The 27,101-nt window shown below is 34.0% G+C and overlaps 2 protein-coding genes across 16 annotated transcripts in view; one reads left to right on the top strand and one right to left on the bottom strand.

Annotated features, from left to right (window-relative positions):
• The window catches only part of LOC148621681 (uncharacterized), a 31,675-nt gene extending 19,587 nt beyond the window's left edge, over window positions 1-12,088 (top strand). For 7 of the 13 annotated variants that reach the window (XM_088576300.1, XM_088576305.1, XM_088576303.1 and 4 more), the window contains exons 5-11: window positions 763-955; window positions 1,781-1,810; window positions 4,210-5,157; window positions 5,448-5,897; window positions 6,341-6,429; window positions 6,840-6,980; window positions 8,510-12,088. In XM_088576300.1, the coding sequence (XP_088432426.1) occupies window positions 763-955; window positions 1,781-1,810; window positions 4,210-5,157; window positions 5,448-5,897; window positions 6,341-6,429; window positions 6,840-6,980; window positions 8,510-10,223 (3,565 nt within the window). In that variant the 3' untranslated portion in view covers window positions 10,224-12,088. Of the gene's footprint in view, window positions 1-762; window positions 956-1,150; window positions 1,166-1,780; window positions 1,811-2,191; window positions 2,207-4,209; window positions 5,158-5,447; window positions 5,898-6,340; window positions 6,430-6,839; window positions 6,981-8,509 lie in introns of all 13 variants that reach the window. The other 6 variants (XM_088576311.1, XM_088576313.1, XM_088576314.1 and 3 more) reach the window with 4 other exon arrangements.
• Window positions 12,089-16,316: 4,228 nt separating this feature from the next.
• Window positions 16,317-20,727, bottom strand: LOC148621680 (uncharacterized). 3 transcript variants are annotated; one of them, XM_088576297.1, is made up of 2 exons: window positions 20,569-20,727; window positions 16,317-18,062 (listed from the first exon to the last, which is right to left on the bottom strand). In XM_088576297.1, the coding sequence occupies exons 1-2, from the start codon at window positions 20,664-20,666 to the stop codon at window positions 16,448-16,450; spliced, it is 1,713 nt and encodes a 570-aa protein (XP_088432423.1). In that variant the 5' UTR covers window positions 20,667-20,727; the 3' UTR covers window positions 16,317-16,447. The 3 variants fall into 3 exon arrangements, with proteins under 3 accessions (XP_088432423.1, XP_088432425.1, XP_088432424.1); XM_088576299.1 differs by lacking the exon at window positions 20,569-20,727 and adding an exon at window positions 20,281-20,400; XM_088576298.1 differs by lacking the exon at window positions 20,569-20,727 and adding an exon at window positions 19,928-20,035.
• Between the last annotated feature and the right edge of the window lie 6,374 nt (window positions 20,728-27,101).

Genomic DNA, 27,101 nt, shown 5'->3' with positions numbered 1-27,101 from the left:
TATGTTGAAGAAAAAAAATGGTTCATTTGGGAAGTTGCTGTATTAGGCAATGTATATATTTTTAAAATCCATGTGGAACTAGTTCCTTTCAGACTTAACAAAGCTAAAGTTTGGTATATGCAGGAATTCAATTTACTTATGTTTAAAATGCTTTGAAATTTAAAAGAAAGGACTTGCAGATTTCTGTTTTTCTTTGAGCTAGGTTTAGAATGGTATCATTGTAGAAACTTTAACCAATAAACTTGAACAAAAATGGGTATTTACAGGTATGCATGTTCATGTAGGTATTGGTCAGCATCTACACTGTAACCTCATTTTTGTTGTACCTGAGAATAAGGACTGACATGAACAAATGGATACATTGGCCTATCTGATTGTATCATCTATTATTACTAGGCATCACATATAGATAAAAAGTAAATCAGTCATATTTGATGGTCATTGTAGTGGTATACATTGTAAGCACAAGATTACTACATGGATATGATGGTACTTGTTAGTATACTTCTGTTTTGGTTGATAGGGTTTTTGTTTTCATTACTTCGTGCTGTAAATATTGCAAAGTTGTTTTTGTTTTATTGCAAAAATGTGACTGGCTTAAATTTGCTATATTATAAACATGTATTTTTAGATTTTTAAATTCAGATACAGGATATTTTTTGCTAGAAATATTAAATTCTTATTTTTGGCCAAAATAGCGAATACTCAATATTCAATATTCACACAATAATTTCTGTATTTACAGTATTTAAATGTTTTCAGATATTCTGGATTGTATTGTGCTGTGCTGACTGGATTTGCTAAAGGTCTTGATTACCGTCCTGGAGACAATTTCAAGGGAAGTGAATACAACCATAGCTGGAATGCAGTATACATTGATGACAACTGGTATCTTGTTGATTCACATTGGGCTACCAGATACCTTATTTCGGAGAAAAATCAGCCAGAAAATCTGGTAGGTGTCACAAAGCCATTGGAAATTATAGAGTATTATTCAGATTCTTGGAAGCTTTTTACAGTAGAAATTTAGTTTTTTATGTTAGTATTCAGAAGGTGCTTTTATATTGTTTAGTAAGCAATTTTAACTTATTTCATATTAAGATATACAAAGGGAGGTAATTCAATGAAACTCTTTCCATTTTTAATATAGCAGTTATACAGTCTGGTAAAAGCAATTAGTCTTGTTTCATTCCATCCTTTGCAACTTTGCACCATCCCTAATAGGCTAGATTATCAATCAGATGTCCTATGTCATGCTTGTATATGTCAGTCAGTGATGATAAGGCTTTGAAGAGAAGTACCATGTATATGTATATTTTGAATGAAAAATACATGCACACCAATATTTTCATCAATCATACCAATTTGAATAATACTGGTGAATATTGTATTACAAATAATGCTTTAGATTTTTTCAACTATCAATTTTGAATCAAAAAACATATTTGGAAAATATGAAAATATTTTAGCGGTGTGTTAAAAAATACTAAATATGTAGAATATTGCTTGCATTAAATCATGTCACTATACAAAATAATTGGTTAATTAGCATTGAGTAATATATATAGTTTAAACATTTTCTCCCAATAATCGTTAACTGAAAATGTCATTGTTACATGTATTTACAAAAGAGTTTTTTTTCCCATATCGTTAGATACAACAGATAATGAAAAAAAAGTTTTTGTGTCAAGTCATGAAACTGAGTTTTATGTTGTAAGCATATAGGTTCTGTTTGCATGCCTTATTGCTACAATTCATTTTAAATTGTTTCCTGTTTCAGAAAAGAAAGACGGTACTAAGAAATCAAAAAGTAAACACAGAGCTAACATGATTTGTTTTGAATGAACTTATCAGAGTTTTGACTTGAATCCCAAGTTATGACTTCACATATGTTTTGAATGATAAGTTCTTGGCTGAGTTTCATTAGACATCTTAATTGAGGTTTTCCTTAAATCCATTCTTTCAACCTTTAAGATCTCTTGATTTGGAACTTTTGAGAATGAACTTCAGGATTTGAAGGAAATCTCAGTTGAAGGTCATCTTAATGGAACCAAACCATGTACCTGAATTATGTTTTTACTTCACACTTTTGAATTGCCCATATTTGTTTATATATATACATTTGTATTTACCTGCACATTTGATTTGTATGTTTTGCCCATCATTTGTTGATTGCCCATCCTAATTTTAGGGTAGACGTGTACAGGTAAGCTATATAGCCTTGAGAAAAATGCCATTGTTATTTTCCTGAATGATCTACTTTTGGAAAAAAAAATTCCAAGCTCCTATGATTTTATTCTTTGTTTATGTGTTTTGCATGCTTTGAATGATTCAATTTCATAATTAAAACAAATCCCTGCATCGTATCAATTAAAAAATAAAAAATTATCCTTATAAATGCAGAAAAATAATAACTAATACTTCAATTAAAAAAAACTGGGATAAGTACATGTTCATCCAAACATATTACATTGTATAACATTTTTTGAATCAAACTTTCTTAGCATCTCTGAAACATTCAGTAGCTTCTAAAACAAGGTATATCGAAAAATAAAAGTAATTTAAAATCAATATACAGGTACGGCTGAGAACAGCAGGAAAATTTTAGGCTGTGACAAGTATTATCATTGGTTTGTGCCTAAATTAGATATGAAAGTTTTACAAGTCCATGCTTTTTTATTGTCTTACTACTGCCACAAAGGATATGAGAAAAAAATGTTTTATGGCAAAAGTTCTACAACTTTTGGGAAGCAGGGCACATCTTTACAGCTTCATGCAATGTAACAATTGTGACATCACAACAGAAAGCTATATTTAGTCACTGACAATATACCACCAGTGCATCGGGTCAATACATTTTGACTCCTCAGATAGAACAGTTGCATTATTAATCATGTGACCTAATTATTAAGCATATAAGTAGTTCTTTGTAAAAAATTACTAGTTTCTCAAACAAGGTATTAAACTGTTAATTTAATGTATACCTTCATGTCTCCGTCTTTTTCTACAAGTAACTGTTATTTCTAATGCCTACAATTGACTCAACTCTTTTTGACTCAACTGAATTTTGTGAAATGTGCCTCCTACCATTCTATTTGATGGTAAATTTTTCTCTCCCCTTTCTTATAGCAATATGTAATAATATATAATAAAACATATAGAAGTAAGCTTGTAAAAAACTTATAAGCAATTCTTTTGTAGATTGGTCAGAATAAACAGAATTTGAGGTTACCATGAAATACTTCAATTATCTATAATATAATTTCTTAAGTGCATTGTTATAGTATAAAACCTCAGTCTACAATGCTATATAAGCCCAGTCCTTCCAACATGCATAGTTATACAAAAACTTGAATACTTGTACATGTATCCATAGGGTTTGAGAGGTCCTTTATTTCTGTTTGGATTCATGAAAAAAGTACATACAATATTTATGACATTTAATGATGAACTTTCCAAAATAGGTAATTAAAATTAGAATCTCAGGAGTAAAAAATTCATTATCAAAGTTAGCTCTTTACACTTTAAATTCTCCGATACAAATCCTTGGTTTATGCCTGTCTGTACTCAAAACTATTAACTAAAACCTCTGCATGACAAAATATATAGAAAACTAATTAGTTTCAGATCAGGGCTGTTTATCTTTGTTTAATTTGGTTAAAGTAGTGGAGCAGATTATTTGGGCCAGTAGTCGGGTGTTAATTTGGCTGGGCGGTAGTTGGTAATTAGCATGGATTAACTGCTCACAAGGTTTCAAGTAGTTCAACACAATAACTAGGCATTATCTATGTAGTAGAAAGAAAGACCAAGTTAATGAATGAAAAATATTTAACTAATAACATTGAAACTATGCATGGTGGCTATAACAAGCAAAATGCAGAAAAAGTGACATAAATCTACATTGTAGTATATTGTATTAAAATGATGCTATGGAAGAACATTGTCAGCAGTTAGTTTTACTCTTGTAATACTGGTAAAATGTACTAACCAAATCATGGTCATGGTATTTTTATGTTTTAAGCACTAGATTTTGAAATCATTAAGCTATATCAACAGATAATTTCATCCACTGTACAGATATTGCATATTTAAAAAGTTTCATTAGTAGGTTGTTAGTGCTTACCATTGTATTGTCTTAAATCATAGAAGTTCTTATGAATGTTGATATAGAAAAGAAACTGAATCTCTTACATATGTTCATTTTTACAGGTCTATGAATATGATGACTTTTACTTCATGACTGACCCAGAACAGCTGATTTACAGCCACTGGGCAAAGAATGAGAAGTGGCAACTGTTGTCCCGACCTTTGTCCTTGCCTGAATTTGAAGATTTACCTTTAGTCAAATCATACTTCTTCAAGTGTGGAATGTACTTCATCTCCCACCAAAAGGGGGTTGTTGGTACACAGAATGGAAGAATTGCCTTGACTGTAGGCTTTGTCAAACCAACCAACTTCACCTATAAACTTACCGTCTGTGGTACAAATGAAGAAACACACCAGGGACAGAAACTGAAAAGCTACGCAATGCAAGAAACTCAACATAACCAAGCAACATTCATTTTTCGAGCTCCAAAGTCTGGTTCCTATTACTTTACTATTTTTGCCCAGCTGTTGACAGGTGACATTGGAATAAAGAATGTCTTCACAGCATCAGCAGAATATAAAGTCAATGCTGATAAGGCTGCTACAGATGCAGTTCCTCTTCCCAACTGCTCTGATAGTAATTGGGGACCTGGGGTACCAGTTGATCAGATGGGATTGGAACCCAGTGTCAAAGATGCTGTCATCCCTACTAGTGATGGAAAAGTTAATTTAGAGTTCAAGAAGACAAGACCTTCCTACATCTTATGTAAACTACGTAAACCTGGTATGAAAGATGATGAGCTGGAGAAATGTATTAGTGAAAAGGACCAAGGGGACAGGGTACTAGTCTCAGTCCAGTTACCAGCTAAGGGTGAATATGGTCTGGAAATTTATGGCAATGATCCAGCCAAAGATGGAGACACCTATACCCATATCTGTCAATACTTTGTTCACTATGCACCTCCTGATGAACAAAACAAAGCTTTCTACCAAGAGGCTCCAAAGAGACGTACAGTACCAGTTGCTCATCAAGCTACAATTAGCCAGGCTGGTTATCCTGGTACTGCTGGGGTAAGTGTAACCACAAGTATGTGAATTGAGGGTTAATGTTGGCACTTAATGTACATACTGTAACTTTTTGATAAGTGAATTATCCTGACTCAGATAGTTTAACAAGATTATTACATAATTGTATCAATAAGGGTAAGCTGGTAAATGAACTACATGAAACTACTACCTGATATCTGTTAAAAAGTTTTGCCCACAACTATCAATTTGCTCATGTAATGATGTAATAAATTTTGTCTATTGACATTCTTGGTTCAGTCATGATCTCTAATAAATGTTCTACTGTTACACAGGTGACACAAGGTATTAATGACATGTCACTGGGAGACCAAGGGTATGTAGATTTAGAGAACTTGCCTCCACCACCTCCAGAACTCCTACAGCAGCAATATCTTTATGGTACCGTACCAGATAGTCGACAACAAGCAGTGTACAGTGGTATGGGAGCACCTCAAGGCCAGGGTGTGCAAGGATTTACCCCTGGGGCAGGCAATGTTATTGTACCCCAGCAACAACAAGCAGGTGTAGGAAACATCCCCCAGACAACTACACCAATTCAAGTTGAGAAGAGATCTGTGGGTCAGGAACCACCTGCTCCACCCCAGGAATTCCAGCTCCAACCCGTAACAGCAGAACAGACTTCAGCTCCTGCTCCAGCACCTGCACCTGCCACCAAACCAAAACCAACTTTAGATGCTATTGATAGACAAGTCCTTCATAATGTAGATGACCATGCTATACAGGTATGGCCTTGGTATAAGTTGCTTTTAAATGTTATGATCATATAGAGCACAAAAAAAACTCCCAAATATTTTCAGTTTTAACTTAAATATATACCCTAAGGAAGTAATTGACTAAAGAGTGTTTCAGTAAGTCCTCTAATCCAAAAAGGCAATAATATAGAAGTATTGATTTTGCTAATTGTCATGGATTAGGTCAAATGAATACAAATTTACTAAGTTGATCATATTTAAAAAAATATATATATATTTCTAAGTTATCATTCTGTGCTTACCATTAAAGTAGTGAAAATTTGTACACTACCAACTTGATAATATAAAAATTTCAATGCATTTGTTATAAGAAAAATAAATTGCAAAATACATTTTGCTTATTAAATTTAAAGAAAAAGTAAATTTAAACTGGCATGTATAGTAAACACGTCTGGTTGTGCTTTTTTGAACAGGTATCCAAGAGTCAGCACTCAAGCTTCAGAGATATGATCTGGGATTTGATCTACTCCAAGAATATCACAAATGAAATAGAAAAAGTCAGGTATGACTGCTAAGCAGATTATGTTTAAGCCATACTGTACTGAAACAGCCATTGGAAGAAGCTTACCAGTTACTCATTACACCAATATAACATAATTGATAAACATTTCTGAAAATTTTATCAGGTTCTGAATTGTATGCAGGGGATCCTGGCTTCAGTACTAAGTGTGAGTGTCTTGGAGAGTTTCTATCCAACTTAAATAGTTCTTGTAATTGTTTTAATTGATATCAGCTACACCTAAATAATGAAACATTCCAAACTCTTTATTACATAGTTTACTATGTGTGTAGATATATTTCCTTTACTAGTGTATGTATACTGTATTTTAAATAAGTGCAAAGCACAACAATGTAATATATGCTTTCATGGTGTGCGTGACGAGTAAATGCATATATCTCTTTTCTTTTTAGAGTGATTTTCAGGTGGCTGGCCACTAAGAACCTGAAAGAAATGCATTTTGATAATGTTGAGAAAGACAGTCCAGAGGAAGTCCTGTTAGGATTGAAGACAGGGAAGACCACATATGCTATGGTGTTTGATACAATGTGCAAGTGAGTCATGTATCAATATTTATACTTTAAATTAGTTCATAAATAAATTTTTAAATAACATTTTTGAGAATATGATGTTTTTTTACTATTTTTTATGTAGGATTTGACGAGTTTTGGTATGACCTGACTATTTTATTCAGGGAACAAAAGATTTTGTTTTTTTTTTGCATTTACTAGTCTAAAGTAATGGCTCCTTTTCATTTTGAAAATGTGGAAAGTGGGGAGTCTATTATTCCCATATCAACTTTCTTTTTCTTTTTGAGATAGAAAGAGCATCTACATGTAAATAAAATAATCAAACCAAATTAAACAAGTAAAACTAAGCTGAAACAAAAAGCAACTTTTTTATATACCTTGACTACTGACAAGTCAATTACAGTGTACTTTTAATTGCACTGAATATATGATATGCCAATGTTCACTTTTTTAAAAGAAATTCTACTTACATATGAGAAGTCAACCTTACCTTTGATTTGTCTTCATGATTGTATTGAGGACTGTTCACAGTGTGGGAAACCATTTTTTCTGTACTATTCTGTTTTCTCTTGGATTTGACTATCTTCTGCCTTTATTTTTCTTTCTTCAATTATTTTTCATTTGTTTTCTTAAATTTATCAAAAACTTTTTCATTTTGGAATATTCCCTCCCATTGAAGTTTTTTATGTACTTTACAGTAACAAAATAAGTACTTCATTTCTGAACTCATATTTTAAAAATAAAATTATATTTCAGCAGATTCAAAATCATGAAACAAGAAAATGTTAATCATTTGCTTCTTGTTCATTTTTATGTTGACAATAAGCAAGTAATTTGCAAGGTAACAAATCTGAAGTTACAAAGATAATTTCGTTTGAATACTAATACGAGATCGGGATTGTCGCGTAGGTTTTGGCACATTCCATTTACCGGAAATTAAAATTGCAGATCATAAACATAACTCGAATAATCCAGTCATAATATTACGTTCCCTACGATCACTCCTCAAGAGTGAAGTGAGACGGATATGGAGAGGGACTGGATTATTCGGATTAATCGTAAAGAATGCTTTACAAGTCAATAAAATTGTGCATATCATGCCAAAATTCACTTGACATATTCAAGCTTAACTTCTCAAAATGTAGGGAACATATTTTTAATGTATGATGTTAAGGGATGTTTTACTAAATAACCTGTTGGCTGGTTAACTTTCCTTGGAACTTGCCAATGACGGTTGCCAAATTAACGAATGTAAGTTAATGAGAACTTGCCAAAATACACATCTACTTGTATTTGGCAAGCTGGTGAGCGGTGGTTTCCCACACTGTGTTCTTTATAATTGTATTGGCGAAATCATGGGTAACTTTATCAAAAGCTTGAAAGCCCAAGAGACTTATCCAAAAGGAGACAGCGATTGCTTAAAGAGTATAACAAAAACATATAAAACTAATGAAAACTAGAAGTAGACATCTTCCTTGTGTAGTTTGTTTGTTAATTAATAGCCTTTACAAATGTATTAATATATAGTAATTTAACCATGTTGTCGTTTTCAGCTATGCTGGACTTCATTCCAAGATCATTAGTGGCTATGCCAAAGGTGCTGATTACAGACCTGGTCAGAGTTTTACTCCAGGTACCAACCAACATTCATGGAATGCTGTCTACATCTATGGAACCTGGTGTCTTGTAGACTGTCATTGGGCAGCCAGAAGAATCATAGGCAAACAAACAACTCATGAAGAATTCCATTATCAGCTTGATGAATATTTCTTCTTGCCTGATCCTCATCAACTTATCTACACTCATTTCCCAGAAGATGGTAAATGGCAGTTGTTAGAAAGGCCAGTCTCACTGGAAGAATTCGAAAGCATGCCGCACATGAAGCCACAATTCTTCAAGTATGGTTTAGAATTTGTTAGTCACAGAACTGCTGTCATTTATGGAAGAGGAGAGGTTAATATCAGATTGAGATATCCAGCTCATAGAATTGTAGTTGCATTTAACTTTACTATTCAGTATGAAAATGGAGATGAGGAATATAGAGGTACAAAATTGAATAAATATGGTATGCAAGAAAGTGTTGGTGGAATAGCCTCATTCAGATTGCGGTTACCAGAGAAGGGGTCATACATTATCTACATATATGCTAAGGAAGATACACAAGAAAACAAAGACAATGTTTATGCACAGGTTTGTGAATTCAAAATTGTTCAAGAAGAGGTCATGGCACCACCTCCACAACCATTCCCACCATGTGCATACCTCAACTGGGGCCCTGGTACAGCATTCTACAAGTATGGCCTTCAGTCGTATCAAAACACGGCCACCATTCTGACAAGGGAAGGTAAAGTGGAGTTACAAGTTAGAATACCTAAACCAATGCAGTTCATGGCAAAATTAAAACATAATGATATGAGTGACTCTGAATTAGAAGGTTATATCATGAATAGAGTAGTTGGTAATACAGCATATTTCAATATCACTGCTCCATGCAGGGGCGAATTTGGCTTAGAGATATATGCCAATGATCCATCTGTAGAAGGCCAAACTCTATACCATGTTGCCCAGTATTTGATCGAATGTCATGAAGATGTCAAAACTGTACCCTTGCCTAAATTGCCTCATGGGTATCTTGGGCCACAACCTAAGTTCAATGAGTTTGGTTTGAATACCCTTAGTCATCATGATTCAGTCATTCATTTGGAAACAAATTCTGTTGAAATCCAATTTGCCACGGCCGCTGAAATGAGAGTAACAGCCAACTTGATTGGTGTTGATGATGAGAAGGAACACCCAGACCTCGTGTTCACTCAAACACAAGGAGATATTGTCAGCTTTGTAGTTCATATCCCAGCAACAGGCTTCTACAAGCTTCAGTTGTATGCCATACCAACTCGTGATCCAAGCCAGCAGCTTCCAGGTGTGTACAACTATTTGATAAATTGCCAGAAAATTGTTCGTGCAAGCTATCCTTTCCCAAAGCAATATGCACAATGGAAGGAAGGCTGCTATATGTATGAGCCCTTGTCTTTGCATAGAGATGTCACACCTCCAACTGTCAACTTCAAAATTGGAATCCCAAGAGCAGAAGCAGTGGCCGTTGTTGCTGATAGTGACTGGCACCATCTACAACAGAGCCAGCCAGGAGTCTGGGAAGGAAAAGTGCCCCTTGATAAGCACTATGGCAGAGGTGTAAAAGTCACTGTCAATGCTAATTATGGAGGAGACAAAACCAATTATGCCACGCTGCTTGAATACAATGTCTAAATTAACAATTGATTCTTGACATTTATTTTACTTTTATTTTTTTTTCTGAGGGGTTTTAAAAACATTGTGCAAGAATGTTTTGTGTCCAACTTTTATGAGGCAAGAACGTGAAGGGGCCATTGAATAAAATTCCTGTTTATAAATGAAAAAATTAAGGTTATGAAACAAATTTTAGTGCCAGTTCCATGATCCCATGACAAATCACACTCACAAGTGCATGTATACAAGACTAAAGAATCTGGTAAAAGAATTAGATAACTTTATATTTGAATGTTTCATGTCACCATTGCTATGTTAGTCTTGCATTTGTTTCTAAACCTCTCAGTTCTTTCATTATATAAGTAGCTGCAATTATTCATTTTTTTTAATATTATGCAATATGAAATGCTTTTAGTATTAACTGTGATAGGTATTAGGTTTATACATGTATATTTCTGATTCTTAAGCACACATTGTTTATTTTTAAATTGTTCTTTGTTGTGCTAATATGCTTAGTTACTTGTGAACAGGTATCATGTGCTTGATGTTTTTTTTTGAAGATCTGAATCTCTGTTGAATCTGAGGATTTATACCATAAACAAAATGTACGTTTTTTGTACTTTCTACTTGTATTCATTTTCAACATGGCATGAGCAGTAGTTCCAGTACTACGAATGGTAATGAAATTGTTGTTTAATCATTACAAACACTTTTTAAAGGTTTCTGTGATTTTTACAATATTTGAATTTTTATGGTTGTATTGTTTTCGTTAGAGATTTGTCATTGTATTTTCATATTCTGTCCTTTAAATTTGGAAAGCAGTGTTTAATTTTGATAATTTCAACAGGTAAAACACAATGTTTCATGGAATTGACTCTTAGATAATTGAGAAATTCAGATAAAACAACGGGCATTTTCAAAATAAAGTGATATTCTTTTCTTTATGAAATATCTATTTTATTTTACTTCATATGAATTAGCGCTATATTGTTTGAGGTAGCAAAGTTAATAGAGAACTGATTGGTTGATTAAGGCCTATGATGATTAAATTGTTATTGTTATTTTGTTAAGAATCGACTGTTAATCACTGGGCAGATTGCAATTTCCAAGTTAGGAATAAAGTCAAAATAACAAAATAAATGTTTTTACCTTTAGGGCACCTTTATATGATACATACAACAATTTCTTAATATCATATTCTTTATCAAGTGTTTTAAATGCTGAATAGATGTAAAATGCTAAACTGTCAGCACTAAAAGAAACATAATATATTGGTACCAATTAGTGTGGCCAGCTCAATATTTTTGTGAAGTCTTGCATTTAAAAAATGATATGACCATTAACATTTTCAATGGAGTTTAATATTTTTGAACCTTGAATTCATGGTTTGATCAAACACAGACAAACCACAATAATTGTTGTCTAACAAACAATAGTTCTTACACTTTATATTGATTGATTGTTTGATTATGAGAAGATTTTACATGTATCTTACACTTTATATGTATCACAGTAAGTTCAACTACTACCATGATGTGATACATCATTATTAAAGTTGTTCATCTAGAGAAATGCCGACCTATTCACTTGCCATGCAGATAACAGTCTCATTTTTTTTTATTAATATTAAATATCTATAGTGTCATCACTGTATTTATATCTGGCAGACATTTCCAATAGTCTTTGCTCACGAAGTTACGGTATTAACAATCAATGACTCTGAAGAATAAAGGTATTGATCCACATTTCTGTTTTTTTGTGAAAGTTTTTAAAATGTGCATGCTGTAGTTAGGAAGTTTAGCTAAATATTTTTGGTACTAAATTTATTGCCTGTATGCTTTGAAATAAGATATTGTTATTAGTTAATAAACAAAGCAGTGCTTAAACCATTCGTTATGTGCTCTATTAAATCTTCAAAGTAAGAACTTTTTATTGTCTAAATTCTTTGTTTTATGTGTTCTCAGACTTAGGCACCCTTGCGTCTTATGTCATTAATTACTTGCCAATAGAAAAGCACACTTATTATACACTAAAATAATACAATAACATAATTTTAACACTTGATTGTTTTGTGGGTGAAAAAGTTTAAAATCAGGAAAAAATTAGACACTGCTCGGATCAAAATTAGGGGTCGTTAGACAGACTGGGTAATTCACAAGTCATTGGAAACCCAAAGTGCGTTATGATGTAGCCGATAGTAGCAGCCGACAAGAGAATAAACTAACAAGGTAGCAGAAGGAAATCTTTTCTCGGATATCACTCTGAGATATATACTTGTATTAATGTAAGAAAAACTTTGAAGAGACTAACATGAATAATGGAAGATCGCGCAGGCCTTTCTTTTAATCCTGTTATATTACTTTTTTTGTGTTTAAAAATAATAATCGGAAACTATCCGCAGTCTTCCCTTGACTTTTCCAGTAACGGAAATAGGCTAGGAAAAGTGGCAAAACACGTTGCGGAGTTTGATGTTACCAAAATCTTCCCCTATACCTGTTGCAAATGCAAACAAAACATACAATGATGCTCGATAGAACTGTTTTAGAGAGAGGCCTGAATCCAATGTTAATAGGTACATGTACATTCAAGTCAAACATAAAAAAGTAATTGGAAACTCCAGACATCTGTTGAACTGCATGATCGGAAGAGTAATCAAGAGAACCAATATTCTAGTGGAATTCTAGCAGGAAAAAAAGGCCAGACATGGAAAACAGACACACAACAAAAAACAAAAAAAAAAAAAAAACAAAATAATACGTACAAAGCAACAAAAGTAACTGAGGAACTCGGACTCCACTAAAAGCTTGGAGCATAGACCAGGTGCACCGATAGGTTAAACTGAAAGATTTTGCCAACCTAAATAGTTCATCACTCGGAACACTTCCCAATTTAGGGTTTTATATATGTAATATCCTTGACTATAATCGAAAAGCATAACCCGCGGCATGCCAATGACGGGGTTTAAAATAGATGTGATTGTATTATAATTTGTTTATCTTAAACTTGTCAAAATTCAATGGCATAACAAACAATTTCAGAATTTTAAATTTGAATTTTACTAATGATTTAGTTCAGGTATTTTTTTGGACACAGACTAAGTTATGACAAATATACCGGAAAGGCAGTTCGAAAAATATCACAATCAGATTAAACGGAAGATGTTTTCGTCGTTTTGAAATGTGGGGCAATGATTACAAAAACCTTATATTTTAATATCCACAATCAACTACTAGCGGGCAATAAAATGGAATCACCTTGTCCGTCCGTCTGCATTTAAAAAAAATATATATGTATGACAGAAACCGGTACATAGTGCTGACAGCACAACGTCCGCCTGTATATCGTCGCAATTACCCCGGCTCCCAATGAATGAATTAACTTGATATGTAGTATGTGTTTTTCTATACATGGGGCATACGTTGTAAGCAAATTTAGTTGCTGTCCAATATCAACTTCCTGTTTCGTGGGCCTTTTTCAATAGATGGAATGATAAAGACAATTTTCGTCACAAAAATCCCGACTTCCAATGATTTGATAGATTTTATGTTAGGTGAGAGGTATCTATTTTGGTTGCTTTCCGATATCAACTTCCTGTTTCGTGGCAAGTTTGCCATTTTCACTACATGGAATGAAATGAAAATTTTCGCTACAAATTCTCGGCTCTCAATAGATGGATTGACTTCAAATTATATAAATTAAGAATATGTTGTGAACAATTTTTATTTGCTTTGCAATATCAACTTATGTTTTTTCTGCCTTAAGAATTTGGTAAAGGTGTTATCCATGAAACAATCAACCGTTTAAGCAGTCGTTACAATACAAAACTAAACGAAAAGAGGTCAGACAAAATGATCCATACTTTTTTTATTATTCTCTATATAAAAAACGAATACATTGGTACATAGAAATATTCATCATTATGTACATTTACGATAAAATATTACAATATTATATCACAACACTGTGAGGTTATTCGGATTACAGTTCGTGCAGAAACGTAGCTTGATACGACAGCAGAGGTCGAACCTTGAACAGCTGTATGACTCACCACTCAAACTTGATACAGCTTTGAATTTTGATTACGATAAGACATTTCACCAGAATTAAAGTGACCACTTTTTGGCTCTTTATTCTTAAATTATTCCAATCAAAACATAAAAAATAAATCCTGACATTTCTTTTGGGGTTTGTCACCTTGCGGTACTCTTTCAACCTTCCATTCAAGTTATTATTCAGAAATAATAAACATAAATGTTTCTGTCCCCTTTATTCTGGCTCAACTCACAATCCCTAAAATCAATCACGTTTTTTTGCGGTATGGCACCTTGTATCAAAATTTATATGGGATCAATTAACTTTTTCTCAAGTTACTAGTATTGTCCGGACACATAGGAAATTCTTTTTTCTGGCCCCTTTTTGCCCCTATTCCCGAAAATGATAATGTACGTCTTAACTCCCAAATCAATCACAGTCTTTCATTTGGTGGTATATGGCACCTTGTTATACAATTACAAAGAGATCCATTAACTGTATAGTTATGTTATCGTCTGGACATCAGGAAAATGCATGTTTCTGGTCCCCTATTTCTAAAATATTCAAGTCCTAACCCCCAATACCAATCCCAAACCGACCAGTATAGAATATTATATAACAATATCCTATTATCCATATGCTCTTCCTTGAGTTATATAGTTAATTTCTACGAAATGCCTGTTTGTGGCCCCTAATTTGTATAACCCCAAATCAATACAACCTTACTTTTGGTACGAGATCACAATTAATTCCCCTTGACTTTTAGTTCTTTTTTTAGCGTGTTTCTTCCTGATTTTTTTCTTTGCTGTCATAAACTTTATTGCTTAGTATTTACTGCAGAAATGTAGGGCAAGGATCAAATTTACATGTTTTTTTTCATTCTGTAATTTTATGTGGAAGTTGTGATTTGGTCCTATGATAGAAGGTCAAAAGTTAGGACATTTGGCAGTGGTCACTTTTCATGTCTACGGGGTCTCCGAAGCAAAGTTGCTAAAAATAAAATATGATGGTGAATTTTTGTGGCACTCTTATAGGAATCTGCTTTTATACATGTTTCCATATTGGTGAAGTTTGAATGAGTTTGAAGCGGTGGAATTTTTTTTATTTGTCAAGATGGGTCTGTTGAAATGCACTACGAAATTAATTGTGTCCTCGTACCTTTTTGTGCTTTGGAATCTTATTGTAAAATATATTAAGATCAACCAACTAATATTATTGATGAAAGTTATCGTTCGGAACCAACTGTATGCGAACGACGTCAGCGCCACACTATTATAGCATTTTTTCGCTATCGCATCAAATGGTTCTCATTTCAACAAGAAATCTTTCCCTAGTCTATGAAATGACGAACACTACTTTTGAGATGCGAAATTTTTTAAAACTCTTGCCAATCCCATATTCTTGTCATTGATATTGGTAATTATGTAATAAAAGCAAAAATTGAAATTATTAAATCGCTTTGCCCCGTTGATATTTTCATTTTTTAGGTCATGTGTGATTCAAGTGTCATACATTTTTTTTTGTATATACGAAAAATGGTGGTACAAAGTACCACAATAGCAGCAATAAACGGTTATTAAATTAAAACTGAACAGGGTCATTAAAGAGTACCCTTACCTCGAATAGTGTACTTTTGTTCACTTATCACCATTTATCAATTAAAACAAAGACCAGTAAAATGCGACTTGAAACCAAGGAGAAAGGCACCACCAGCCATTTAATTCTTTCCTTGTATCGATAGTATGTATGACTTAAGGAATATGATAGCAACAGTTTATTCGACTGTGCTGTGATTTTAAAAACCTCCATGATCACCAGAAAATGTCGAATTTACAATGTACAATACAATTAATTTCAGTCCGACCAAAATTTAAAGGTCAATTATCTTAGAAATCAGCTGTATGTTAGGTGGGTGCAATAATGTCGAAAACTAAGCATCCTTCTTGAGAAAAAGTCACTCGTTATATTACTCGCTACGGAATTTATGTTTTTCGTAAAATATTTCTTCCTCCGCTTATTAAGAAAGATACTTAGATGTGCTAAATTGGCTAAGTTAAATACAATAATAGACTTGATGCTTCATACCTATCAATACATATAACTTTTTCCCCTTTTCTTGTATATAATTTAACAAAAATTCCAAAGACACAGACTAACATCGAACTTTTATATAATATATGTCAACGAGCCATTCAGCCCAAAGTACAGGTCACTTAAACAAACTTGAATATCAATACTGACGTATAATCATTTATAGCCATCAGTTCATTTGTGGTACTGCTGAAGGTCATTGCTGTTAATCGCTTTATTCCATCTTTCTCTGTTAGAATGACAGAATTGTTCTTTCCATCAGGTGACACTCTGTGTATATTGTTAGATGCCGCTCCAGATACGTAGATGTAACCTTGGTCATCTATTGCGACGCCTTTAGAATTCCTGAGGTCAGAATTGCTGTAAACAACTCGCTCTTCTCCCTCGGGCGATATAGCGTAAACTTGACTTACTTTATCAGTACAGTAGATATATCCGGACTTGTGGACACACATTTCCCCTGGACTGAAAGTGGTTGATAACTCCTTTAACACTTCGCCGTTGATGTCCACTGCTGTAAGTTTCTTGTGTGCCGACATGATCCATATTTCATCATTTCTACAACTGATATCTTTACAGTTCCTACTACCTTTTACTTTTCTCCCAATACTAAGGTCTTTCAGATTAATTGTTTGTATGAAGTCAGAATCTGATGACACCAAAGCAGTGTATTTGTCATACAGCGTAATATTGTATGGTGTGTAATCCAGTTTGATTGATTGGGTCCCTGTCCCGTCTGTATTACAGATGAAAAGTTGTTTCTGGCCAAACGCTGAGAGCAGTAATCTAGGACCGGGGATAAAACAACAATGGGATATCATTACATCCTCTGCTAATTTTGAGGTCTGGAAAGTCGACACAAGTTTAAGTCTTGTCGTGTTCACGGCAGTCTGGCCGTGTGAATTTAATCGCAGCATTGGTTTGGGTGCATTTGGCATGTTAACAGTTATTGTGCCAAATGTTGGAAATAATTTCTCGAAATTTGTGGCCGACTCTGATGGTGAGAAATGCACATCAGGAACAATCAATAATCTTGTTTGTTTAATTTCCTCTTCTTTTTTGTTCACCTGCTTGTCTAGTAACTTAAGAACTTGGAAGAGATGCATCTCAGAAGCATTTTCTTTCAATGATGTCAAATCAGCTATCCATTTACAAATCAATTTGAATTCTTTTTTAAGTGTCATTTCTAGTGTTGCCGAGGTACCACGCTGACTACACTTCTTTTCTACATCTTGGGAAAGTTCCCTTTCAAGTTTATCTAGATATGAGACAATTTGTTGTTTGATTTGTCTAATTTTTCGTTGAATACTTGTCTTTCGATTTAAATCATCATCGATCATCTTTTCGATAATTGCTGCTAGATTTTTAACCCTTTTCTCTAAGTCAGACATGGCTGTTCCTTTGGCGACTCCCTTTGCCGCTTTTTCTAAAGTTATAGGTTTGCATTTGCTGTGGTTATTTGTGACGCATGTATCACATACCATTACATCATGTTGGCAACAGAAGAAAGTGAGTTTATCACTTGAATGATGACCACAGTACTTAGGAATACTCAGGAACTCTTGTGTTACACTCTCAATCTTTGAAAAACAAGTGACCTTATGTGGTGGCGATAATCTTTTGTGAACTCTAGCACAAATCCAACAAATGGGTTCACTACAATCAACACACCATGATTCTGCTTGATTGTTTTCACCATCCTTTAGGCAACCAGTACAGAATCTAATGTCGGTCATTCTGTAATGAATGAACATAATACAGCAATTTATTGGGTAGTGTGGTAAACCAATTAAGATGTTTAACTTTCAAACAAAAAATCTAGCTCTTACTCTCAATGTATATTTAATTCTTTCAACACATTCGGAGTTGTATGCTGTCTTACGAGTCCACATCAGACCAAATAAGATATATGTACTTGAATAAAGATTTTATTTTTAAAAGTTTTCAAGGTACATGCATATGATTTTCTATTTGTATGAAAATATAAATCTCAAATTTGTTCGTTACTAAGTTACATATCTTAATTTCCTTTGTATACTATTCAGAGAATTTCGTCAATGCAGATGAAGTGACAACAAGAGGCTCACGTGAGCAGAATCACTCACTTGGTTTTATTTTTGCCTTTCAAGGGCAATAACTCTAACAAGGAGTTGTTCGATAATTTTGACTCTAAGACTTTGGCAGGTCTTATCATAAGGACCATTTCATCAATTAAAAGTTTCATTCTAACTATTGTAGTTTTCAAGATATTGTCTGAAAACTGCTAATAACATATTTTTTTTTGCCTTTCAATGGTAATAACTTTAACAAGGAGTCGTCCGAAAACTTTTGTAGGCCTTATCATAAGGATCATTTCAGCAACTAAAAGTTTCATTCTATCTATCATAGTTTTCAAGATACAAATGCATTAGCTGAAAACTAAAAAAAAATTGGCATTTTTCACCTTTCAATGGCAACAACTTTTACATGGAGTCGTCAGAAAACTTTGATCCCTGGAGACTTTTGTGGGCCTTATAAAAAGGATCATTTTAGAAATTGAAAGAATTTGGCTAAACCTAACGGTTTTGGAGATATATGAGAAAAACTTCTGCCTGACCCCGTTGTTCTATTTTTAGTAACAGCAGCCATGTTTTTTGATACATCAAAAATCCCCAATCGTTCTATGCAGGATATCGAAGGAACATTCATATCAAGTTTGGTTCCAATTGGTCAAGTTGTGTCTGAGGAGAAGATTTTTGAAAGAAATACATTGTAACATTAAAAATAGCAAAAAAAAACATCGAAAAGGGGCAATAACTCCAAAATGGCTTCATAGATTTAAACAAAAAAAATTACCAATGATAGACCTCACCATGCTGAAAAATATTATTTACTCAGAATTAGGCTAAACCTCACAGATTTGGAGATATATGCGAAACACTATTGTCTGAAACCTATATGTTCTATCTTTAGTAACGGCGTCCATGGTTTTTGATCATATGACGGATCAGAAATCCCTACACCGTTCTATGTACGATACCCCAAGAAACATCCACACCAAGTTCGTTGTTCCATTGGTCAAGTAGTGTCAGGAGGAATTTTTTTGACAGAAATAACATTTAAAATAGCAGATTAAAACAAAAAATTCACCACAGATAAATCTTATGATGCTAAACACTTTTATTGTGTCAGAATTTGGCTTAACTTAACGGCTTTGGAGATATATGCGAAAAACTACTGTCTGACCCTTATCTTCTACATTTAGTAACGGCGGCCATGTTTTGACGAATAAAAATCTCCACATCTGATTCAATTATATGCAGGATACCCCAAGAAACATTCATACAAAGTTTGGTTCCAATTATTCTAGTAGTGTCAGAGGAGAAGAATTTTGAACAACTGTTAACGACGACGGACGCCAAGTGATGGCAATAGCTCACTTGGCCTTCGGGTAGGTGAGCTAAAAAGAGGAACAACGGGGTATGGGATGAATGCAAAACTCAAACATAACTTGTAAGTTAAGGTGTAATAGGAGGGATTTATTAGCAGTATTTTAGACAAGAACAATCTTTCTGTGTTGTGCTTTGCATGATACTATGTTCTTTCCACGAATGTAAACCTACGTAAAAATCCTTTTTTTCTTTTAATTCTCGTCCTGATCTTTTTTAAGATGGAGTAGACCTATTTCTCGTAAACATTATTACCTGTTACTTTCACCTCAAAATATAAACAAACACAATTTCATGTGGGCGATTTTTCCCGCATTAAAAATGAAAGAAGATAGAGTCAATAATATTACATAACCAGTCTTTATTGAAATTTCTTTTGTCAACTAGTCGAATTTGATATATATTGTGTTACCAGAAATAATAAACCGTGATGAAAGCGGAAGGTTTAAAGCGTTTTAAACCTGGTTTAACCCATTTTCATTTTGAAATCAATGTACTAAGTCGGTTTCCAACTTTTCTGTTTTTACCTTAATATTGTTCTTCCTTTTGACTAAGTACTGTCTAGATTTGATCAGTTCTGTAATTTTGTTATTACCCTTTACATTACAGATTTTCATCGACCTGGATCATCGCAGAGGTTCTTACTTGTTTTGATCAAGTACACAATATCTCTATACGTGATAATAGAAATGTTGCATTTAGTCTTTTTTTACTTCACGGATACATATGCAAGGCTTAAAGTCATACAATAAGTATAGTTGATAAATTCAAAATTATTTAGAAAACAAACTTAATTAGAATAGTTGACTACTTACTCGATGAAACGTCTGATCCTTTGAAATTTATAGCTTGTCACGACCTCGTATTGGCCTGTATTTCCATTCGTGCGTGTATATTTTAAATATATTTGCATACTTTTGCAATAGTTTTGAGCTACATGCCTTATGTGTTTAAGCGTTATCTTAGCGATTAAAAAATGATAGCAATTCGTTACATTGATTTTGACGTCTTCATTTTAGGTCGTAGATAAGTAAGTATAAAATGATCCTATGTCAATATTAACTTTATTGAATTAAGAAATACTTGTTATTGAAGATGCAAGGGGTCAATAATTGTTTCTTATTTTAAATTTTTCATGGGTTTATTTCTTTAAACGGATGCAAGAAAACTTTGAATAATCACCTGTCCAATGGAATTTAAGAAAACCAAATGCAGATACTTAACGCAAGCTGCATTAGAAAACTTGTTAAATAGGCAACAACCAACTACTAGACTGTAAACCAACTACATTCGAGAAGGAATGTTAGCGTTTATGTAACTTTATCTTGTAATATTGTTGCAAAGTTTCAAAAAGCCAAATAACAACCAAATCATACCCCTATTTAAATAATTTATTAATTCCATGTTCCATTACAATTTGCCTTGCAGCATGAAAAGAAAAGGGTGAATGTATCATGTATTTTTATTCCCGCAATACCCCGTTTTTAGCTTATGAAGCATTGTGTCACGTTTTTTAAATGTCGCGGTTTTTCGGTATTCGGAAGCTATAATGCGAATTACGACGGTATTTTTTTGTCTAGTTACCAATGAAAGATAATTCAAAAATGCTCATATTTGTTACTTTCATTTTGCCGAGACGTTTTTAGTACTAAAATAATGTGTTTTCCCTATAACAACGGATTACTTCCGTTTTTTAAGATTTCGCAGTAAAATGTCACACTTTGTAGAAAACGCGAAAATTCGCTTTTGAGTTGATCGCATTCATTATTTCCCCTCTGTCGATTTTAAAAGCAAAAGTACATGTAATAGACACATTCAAGATGTGCATTTTCATGGAATTCTTTTTAGTGGTCGATTTGATAGATTCGTTTTAAATTAAAAAAATGTTTCGAATTTCTCTATTTCGTCCTCAAATGTCACAAGACACAAAAAGCAAGTCTTTGCACAGAATATGACATTAAAACGAATTTTAACATTTCAAAACGTCTATGTATACATGTAGTTTTATGGTTTAAATGCACACAACATTCATGCTACTTTGCATGTTATTAAGTACCAGTCTATAAAATTCAGACACTGGCTATGGTACAGGTGATACTTGATGTAGAAAAACCCACGGAACAAACAATTTTTTTTCCGATCTTCAGATGCTATATTTTTAGGGTACGTATACTCTGGGTCACCCGCCCAATTTAGGACAAAAAATTGTGATAAAAAAATATGTTTGACTTTTTCACCAAAATAAAGCCTATACATCGACCATTGATTTTTTGCGGTTGACATCATTTTCGGTCCGCTGAATTTGTAACTCCGCCTTCTTAAAATTTCTTACGGGGATTCCCATTGTAAATTTTTTCTGTCATGGCCGTCTTCATCACCTAGCAACATCTAATTTGCATAATTTCTTTCCGATTTTCTTTGAGAAAAACCGTAGACCAATCAAATCGACTTCCGCCAAGATCGGAAAATTTAGCGCCATTTCGATCACAAAGTGTCGTTCAATGTCCGCATTGTGTAAGTTGTCTTACCATGCCCTTATGGATGGTTAACTATCATTTAGGAGCAACCAAGAGTGTGGGAAAATGTTCACGGAGTTCGGCTGGAATAAATGGCCTGAAAATCACGAAATAAAAAGGTAACCATTTGTTTACATTAGTCTGATTAATGTTAGACATTTTGACCCCTTGACCTCCTCTTGTTTATTTTGTGTTTTTATCTGTTAATCTGATCGTGAATGCTTTTCAGTAGCAGTCATATTTAATTTCTTTTTTTCAGTCAACTCATACATTGAAGCACGATCGCAATTTCACGTTTACATGGCCTGTAGTGTATTTAGTAGTCGTGTCACAATGTTTTAGGAATGAAATTAGATAACAATACATGCAAAAAGAACACGCATAGGTATTATTTTTTCGGACAAATGTACATGCAATCAAAAAGAATTGTCAAATGCAGCGGAAACAATACAGAGAGAAAACAAAAAGAGAGAACAAGAAAACGAGAAACCAAACTTATTGTCCTGAAGAGGAAAATGCTAAAAAGTGAACGCCAAAAATCATGTATAGTTTTTGGTGTTCTCCAATAATACAGTTGCAATCTACCGGCTTAAGTTTGACTGTAAACCGCATATCACCGTATTTTCAAGCACCCAAAAGAGTTTGGACGCTAATATATTTTTTGACGAAAGTGCTCGGTGCTCATTTGTTACTGAGAGTCTGATGGAGCAGTCGGAACTTGAATGGAGAAATTTTTAATTTCAGAATTAGGAGGCTGTTCTAGTTGTGTAAGTCACTCGAAATATGCAAAAGTATACGCAATAGACAGCGAGAACCACACGAAGCTGAATGTTCTGATAGTAATACACACCACTGATGCAACAAAACTATCATACCTGCGAGGATTGTGATGAGCACATCCGTTTTCTTTGGTAACGACCTCTTTAAATTTACTGATAGCAACAGATCAATACTGGGAATATGGACTTACATATTTTGGGCCCTTCTGGACCTATAAGGTCGTTCAACATCCCTCACCATTGAAGCTTGTCTCTTACCACTGCTTCAGTTCTCAGTCATACGTCCAATTCATTTTTATTTCTTTCCTTCTCTTTTGTTCTTCTCCAATTCCAAGTGTTTCAGGGTCTTTCAGTCTTTCTCTTCCCTCCATGACAGTAGTCTCTAGATGTTATTATTTATGTTGTTGTCCGTGTTAATTTCATTATCCAATCGATCATGATGATGAAAAGGAAGCAAGACATGACACAGCCTTATTTTACCCCAGATTTCACTTCAAACTGTTCTGATATATTACCATCATCTAAAACATAACACTTGCCTTCATATACTTTCTTTATAATGTTGACAAATATTTCAGATATGCCATAGCGTCTTTGTATGATCAGCATTCTTTCCTTTATAGTGTTATAAAGCTCTTGAAATGTATAAAGTTAAGGAAGACAGATGAATTCTATTCCTGACATTGTTCTAAGAAATTTATAGGTATGAAAACGTGTGGTACTTTCTGGTTTTTTTACTAGTCAACAAAAGAAAAGTTGAATTTGTCAATATTTATGTATTTTTCAACATACAGCTTCTTTAACAGTATATGTCAGTAAACACCATTTTTCAAAAATGTTTTCACAATTAGATACGATGAAAATCTAGAATGTTATTTTCCGTCCGGTCACTGAGTTTGCCGTGAATCAATGAAGGATGGAAATTGTTTCGTGTCAATATTCGTTACTGCAACAGTTAAACAACTGCCATCCTAAAAGTAGAAAACAAACTAAGAATTGTATGTTACGGTTACTTCAAAATAAGCGTGAACAGACAATAAAATGGTTCGAGGTGGGACGTCGCACGCCGACGCCGCAAATCATTTTCATATGGTAATATATTTTTCTGGTGACATATCTGAAGCAAGCTGGCCTACTAAATGATGATTCAGACGCCGTAAGTCGTTGTAACGTTACGACCCCAAGATACTTTTTACACTGTTTATTTCTTCCTTTATTTTCATTCTATTCAATATCTATGTAGGTACCCATCATTTTTCGTTGGACCAAGGACTTTATATGGGCTTTTGTTGCATACATCACATCAGATAATGGCTTCTAATGAAAATCTGTAGTGCAATCTTTAAACTATAAGCCCTCGAAATCAGATGTTAAGATCAAGTTGAAATGCTTTACTGAATTTTGAGTTTATGTGGTATGATTTTCTTGTACTCTTTTACTGTCTTATTTTTAGCTCAGTTTAAGTTTCAGCTCTCCTAGCCGATTTGTTTTTATATTCACATGATACTGAATTTCTTCTGAACATCGTAACGAATAAAAATTAAAAAGATGCTGAATCCTTTAACGTTACATACAGTTATGTTGATGATGTATTGTTCATCAACAACCCTTCTTTTGGTAAATGGTTACCGTCAATATATCCGCCAGAGCTCGAGATAAATGAGACCACAGAAGCAGCCTGTTCTGCATCTTTCTTTTGGACCTACATTTCGAATTTGACAACAGTGGTCTTCTCAGCAGTAAGATTTATGATAAAAGAGACGGCTTTAATTTTAATACCATAAATTTTCCTTACCTGTGCAGCAATGTTCCCCCATCTCCGGCATATGGTGTTTATATCTCACAATTGATTCGCTACGATAGAGCAAGTACTAACAACTCATTTCCTTGAACGCCATAAATATCTGCGTAACAGACTCCCGAATCAGGGGTATGAGCAAATGCGTCTTAACAGGTCTCTTACCAAATTCTTTTTTAGATATCAGTCCTTGGTTGAAAAATACTCAGTTTCTTCTAAAACAATGAGTAATGATTGTTTTTTGTAAACTGTTCTTTGTGCAGATGTAATCACTGATTTTCCGATTATCACAATAGCATGCAAATGCTGTTTAATCGCCACTGGTATAGTCAAGCCGCAATGGAAGAGAGAAATTTAGCGCGCTGTAAAACCTAGATTTAACCCACAATTTCGTTTCAAGTACCTGTACCAAGTCAGGACCATTGCGGTACTAGCTTCTCCGGTGGTGTAATATCTATTTTGCCAGATTTATTTTGGATTATGAATCGGATTAGTGTTCGTTAATTTTGTTGTTACCCATATTTGCCAACTACCAGATAATGAACACTGTTTGCGTCAGATCCTTGCAATGTTCTGACATCTACCTATCTAGAGCCTTTGTATCTTCCATTTATAAGAAATTGAATGATCTCATTTTTATCCCTGCCATTTGGTAATTCCCATTTGTATTTATGCATGACTTTGTGCTTGAAGAGGGTTCCGCCAATTACAAAGTTTCTCAGTTTCTCACAAAACTCAGCTAGCCTCATTCCCTTCTCATTCATAGTGCCTACTCCTTTATGTCACAGTACTCTTTCCCAACCTTCGTTTGTTGACCTTATCTTTGGATTTGCATCACCTATAACTATAAACATATGTTTTAGAATTGGTTCTACTTCCTATTGGATTTGTTCTTCTTTTTATCACCATTTTAGCTTCATTATAGTTGGGCAGTAATTCTGAATGATTGTCAAGTTTGCTAACTGCGAAGATGACTTCGTTTACTTCTGTCTTCTGTTAGGCTAATATAGAATTTACATGTACTCCAAGATGTGTAATACCAAAAGTGGGTGCTAGTCAGAGGTTGCTCTGACGTCCAACGGTTGATTGGCCTGACAGGCTGGGGCCGTGGGATGTCAGAGCTTGTACTATATAAAAAAAAAAACCGCGGGATTTTATCGCATCAATCTTGGTGCGTGGGTGGAGATATGTATTTGTTGCTCAGTACAAAATCTTCAATTGCAGCAGCCATACACCAAGAGTATAGGTATATTCTTGAACGTTAAAGGAGACGTGACACAAAAATATCATTTTTAAACGTTTATATTTATGAAAACTGTAGTATTTTTAGATACGAGTATAACAAACATTTTCTCATCAGGTTGGCGCTAGATAGAGTAAGAATGAATTATTTGTGTTATCACCACGACCTAATTAATATGCGTAAATGAAAACCGGAAGTAACACCCACTTACCATATATAGAAGTGCTTCGTCATTGGTTTTCAATCTCTATTTGGGTGCATTGAAAATGCATACGCGTGCCCGAAAAAATCTTCAAAAATAGCTTGTATTATATATGATGCAGAGTGGTCCAATGGTCTGCGTATGAGTTCGATAATCGTGTTTAAAAAGTAAGAAGACTAAAGTTATTCTTGTTTTCTGTCAGCTTTTCATTTTTGTTAGGCATACATTCCCGCGTGGCGAAGAAACAACTACTTTGCACACTATTTTTAGGACTTGAACAGGAGGGTACAACTTAAACAGTGACAATCTGTGTTTCGTCCTTTCTTTGCCGCTCGGTTGCATCAATTAACAAGCCCGGTGTAGACGTTATTATGGCCAAGAGGAAGCGTGGGCGGCTTCTTTTATCTTTACATGGTTCGGCGCCCCGTGACACAGGTGTCGACGCAGGTGCATGACTTCGATAGTTGAAATATAATTGCATTTCTTTTGTCTTACGAGTTTTGAAATAAAACAATTAACATGGAGAACTTGACACAATACACAATTTATAATAGGTGACCCTAGGCAAGTTTAATGGAGCTTTTCTGGTACGAGCAATATTTTGTTTTGTATAGGTCAGTTAAAATATTTAATTATAGCAAAAAAGATTTAGAACACGAAGAAGCTTCAGCACGAAACCATTATAGGTTTTAAAATAAAATCATCAAAAAAACCAATGAAAGAGTAGTCAAGGGAACCTAGGCTATAGCGGTAATCAAAAGAATGCAATCCAGTGACAAAGACCAGAAATGGAAAACAGACATACACAAC

This window comes from Perna viridis, chromosome 3 (genome assembly GCF_037379345.1).
Source record: "Perna viridis isolate PV_CMFRI_1.1 ecotype Kerala chromosome 3, ASM3737934v1, whole genome shotgun sequence".
Lineage (NCBI taxonomy): Eukaryota > Metazoa > Mollusca > Bivalvia > Mytilida > Mytilidae > Perna > Perna viridis.
The sequence above is the reverse complement of the archived record's forward strand: the minus strand, read 5'-3'. Positions and strand labels throughout refer to the sequence as shown.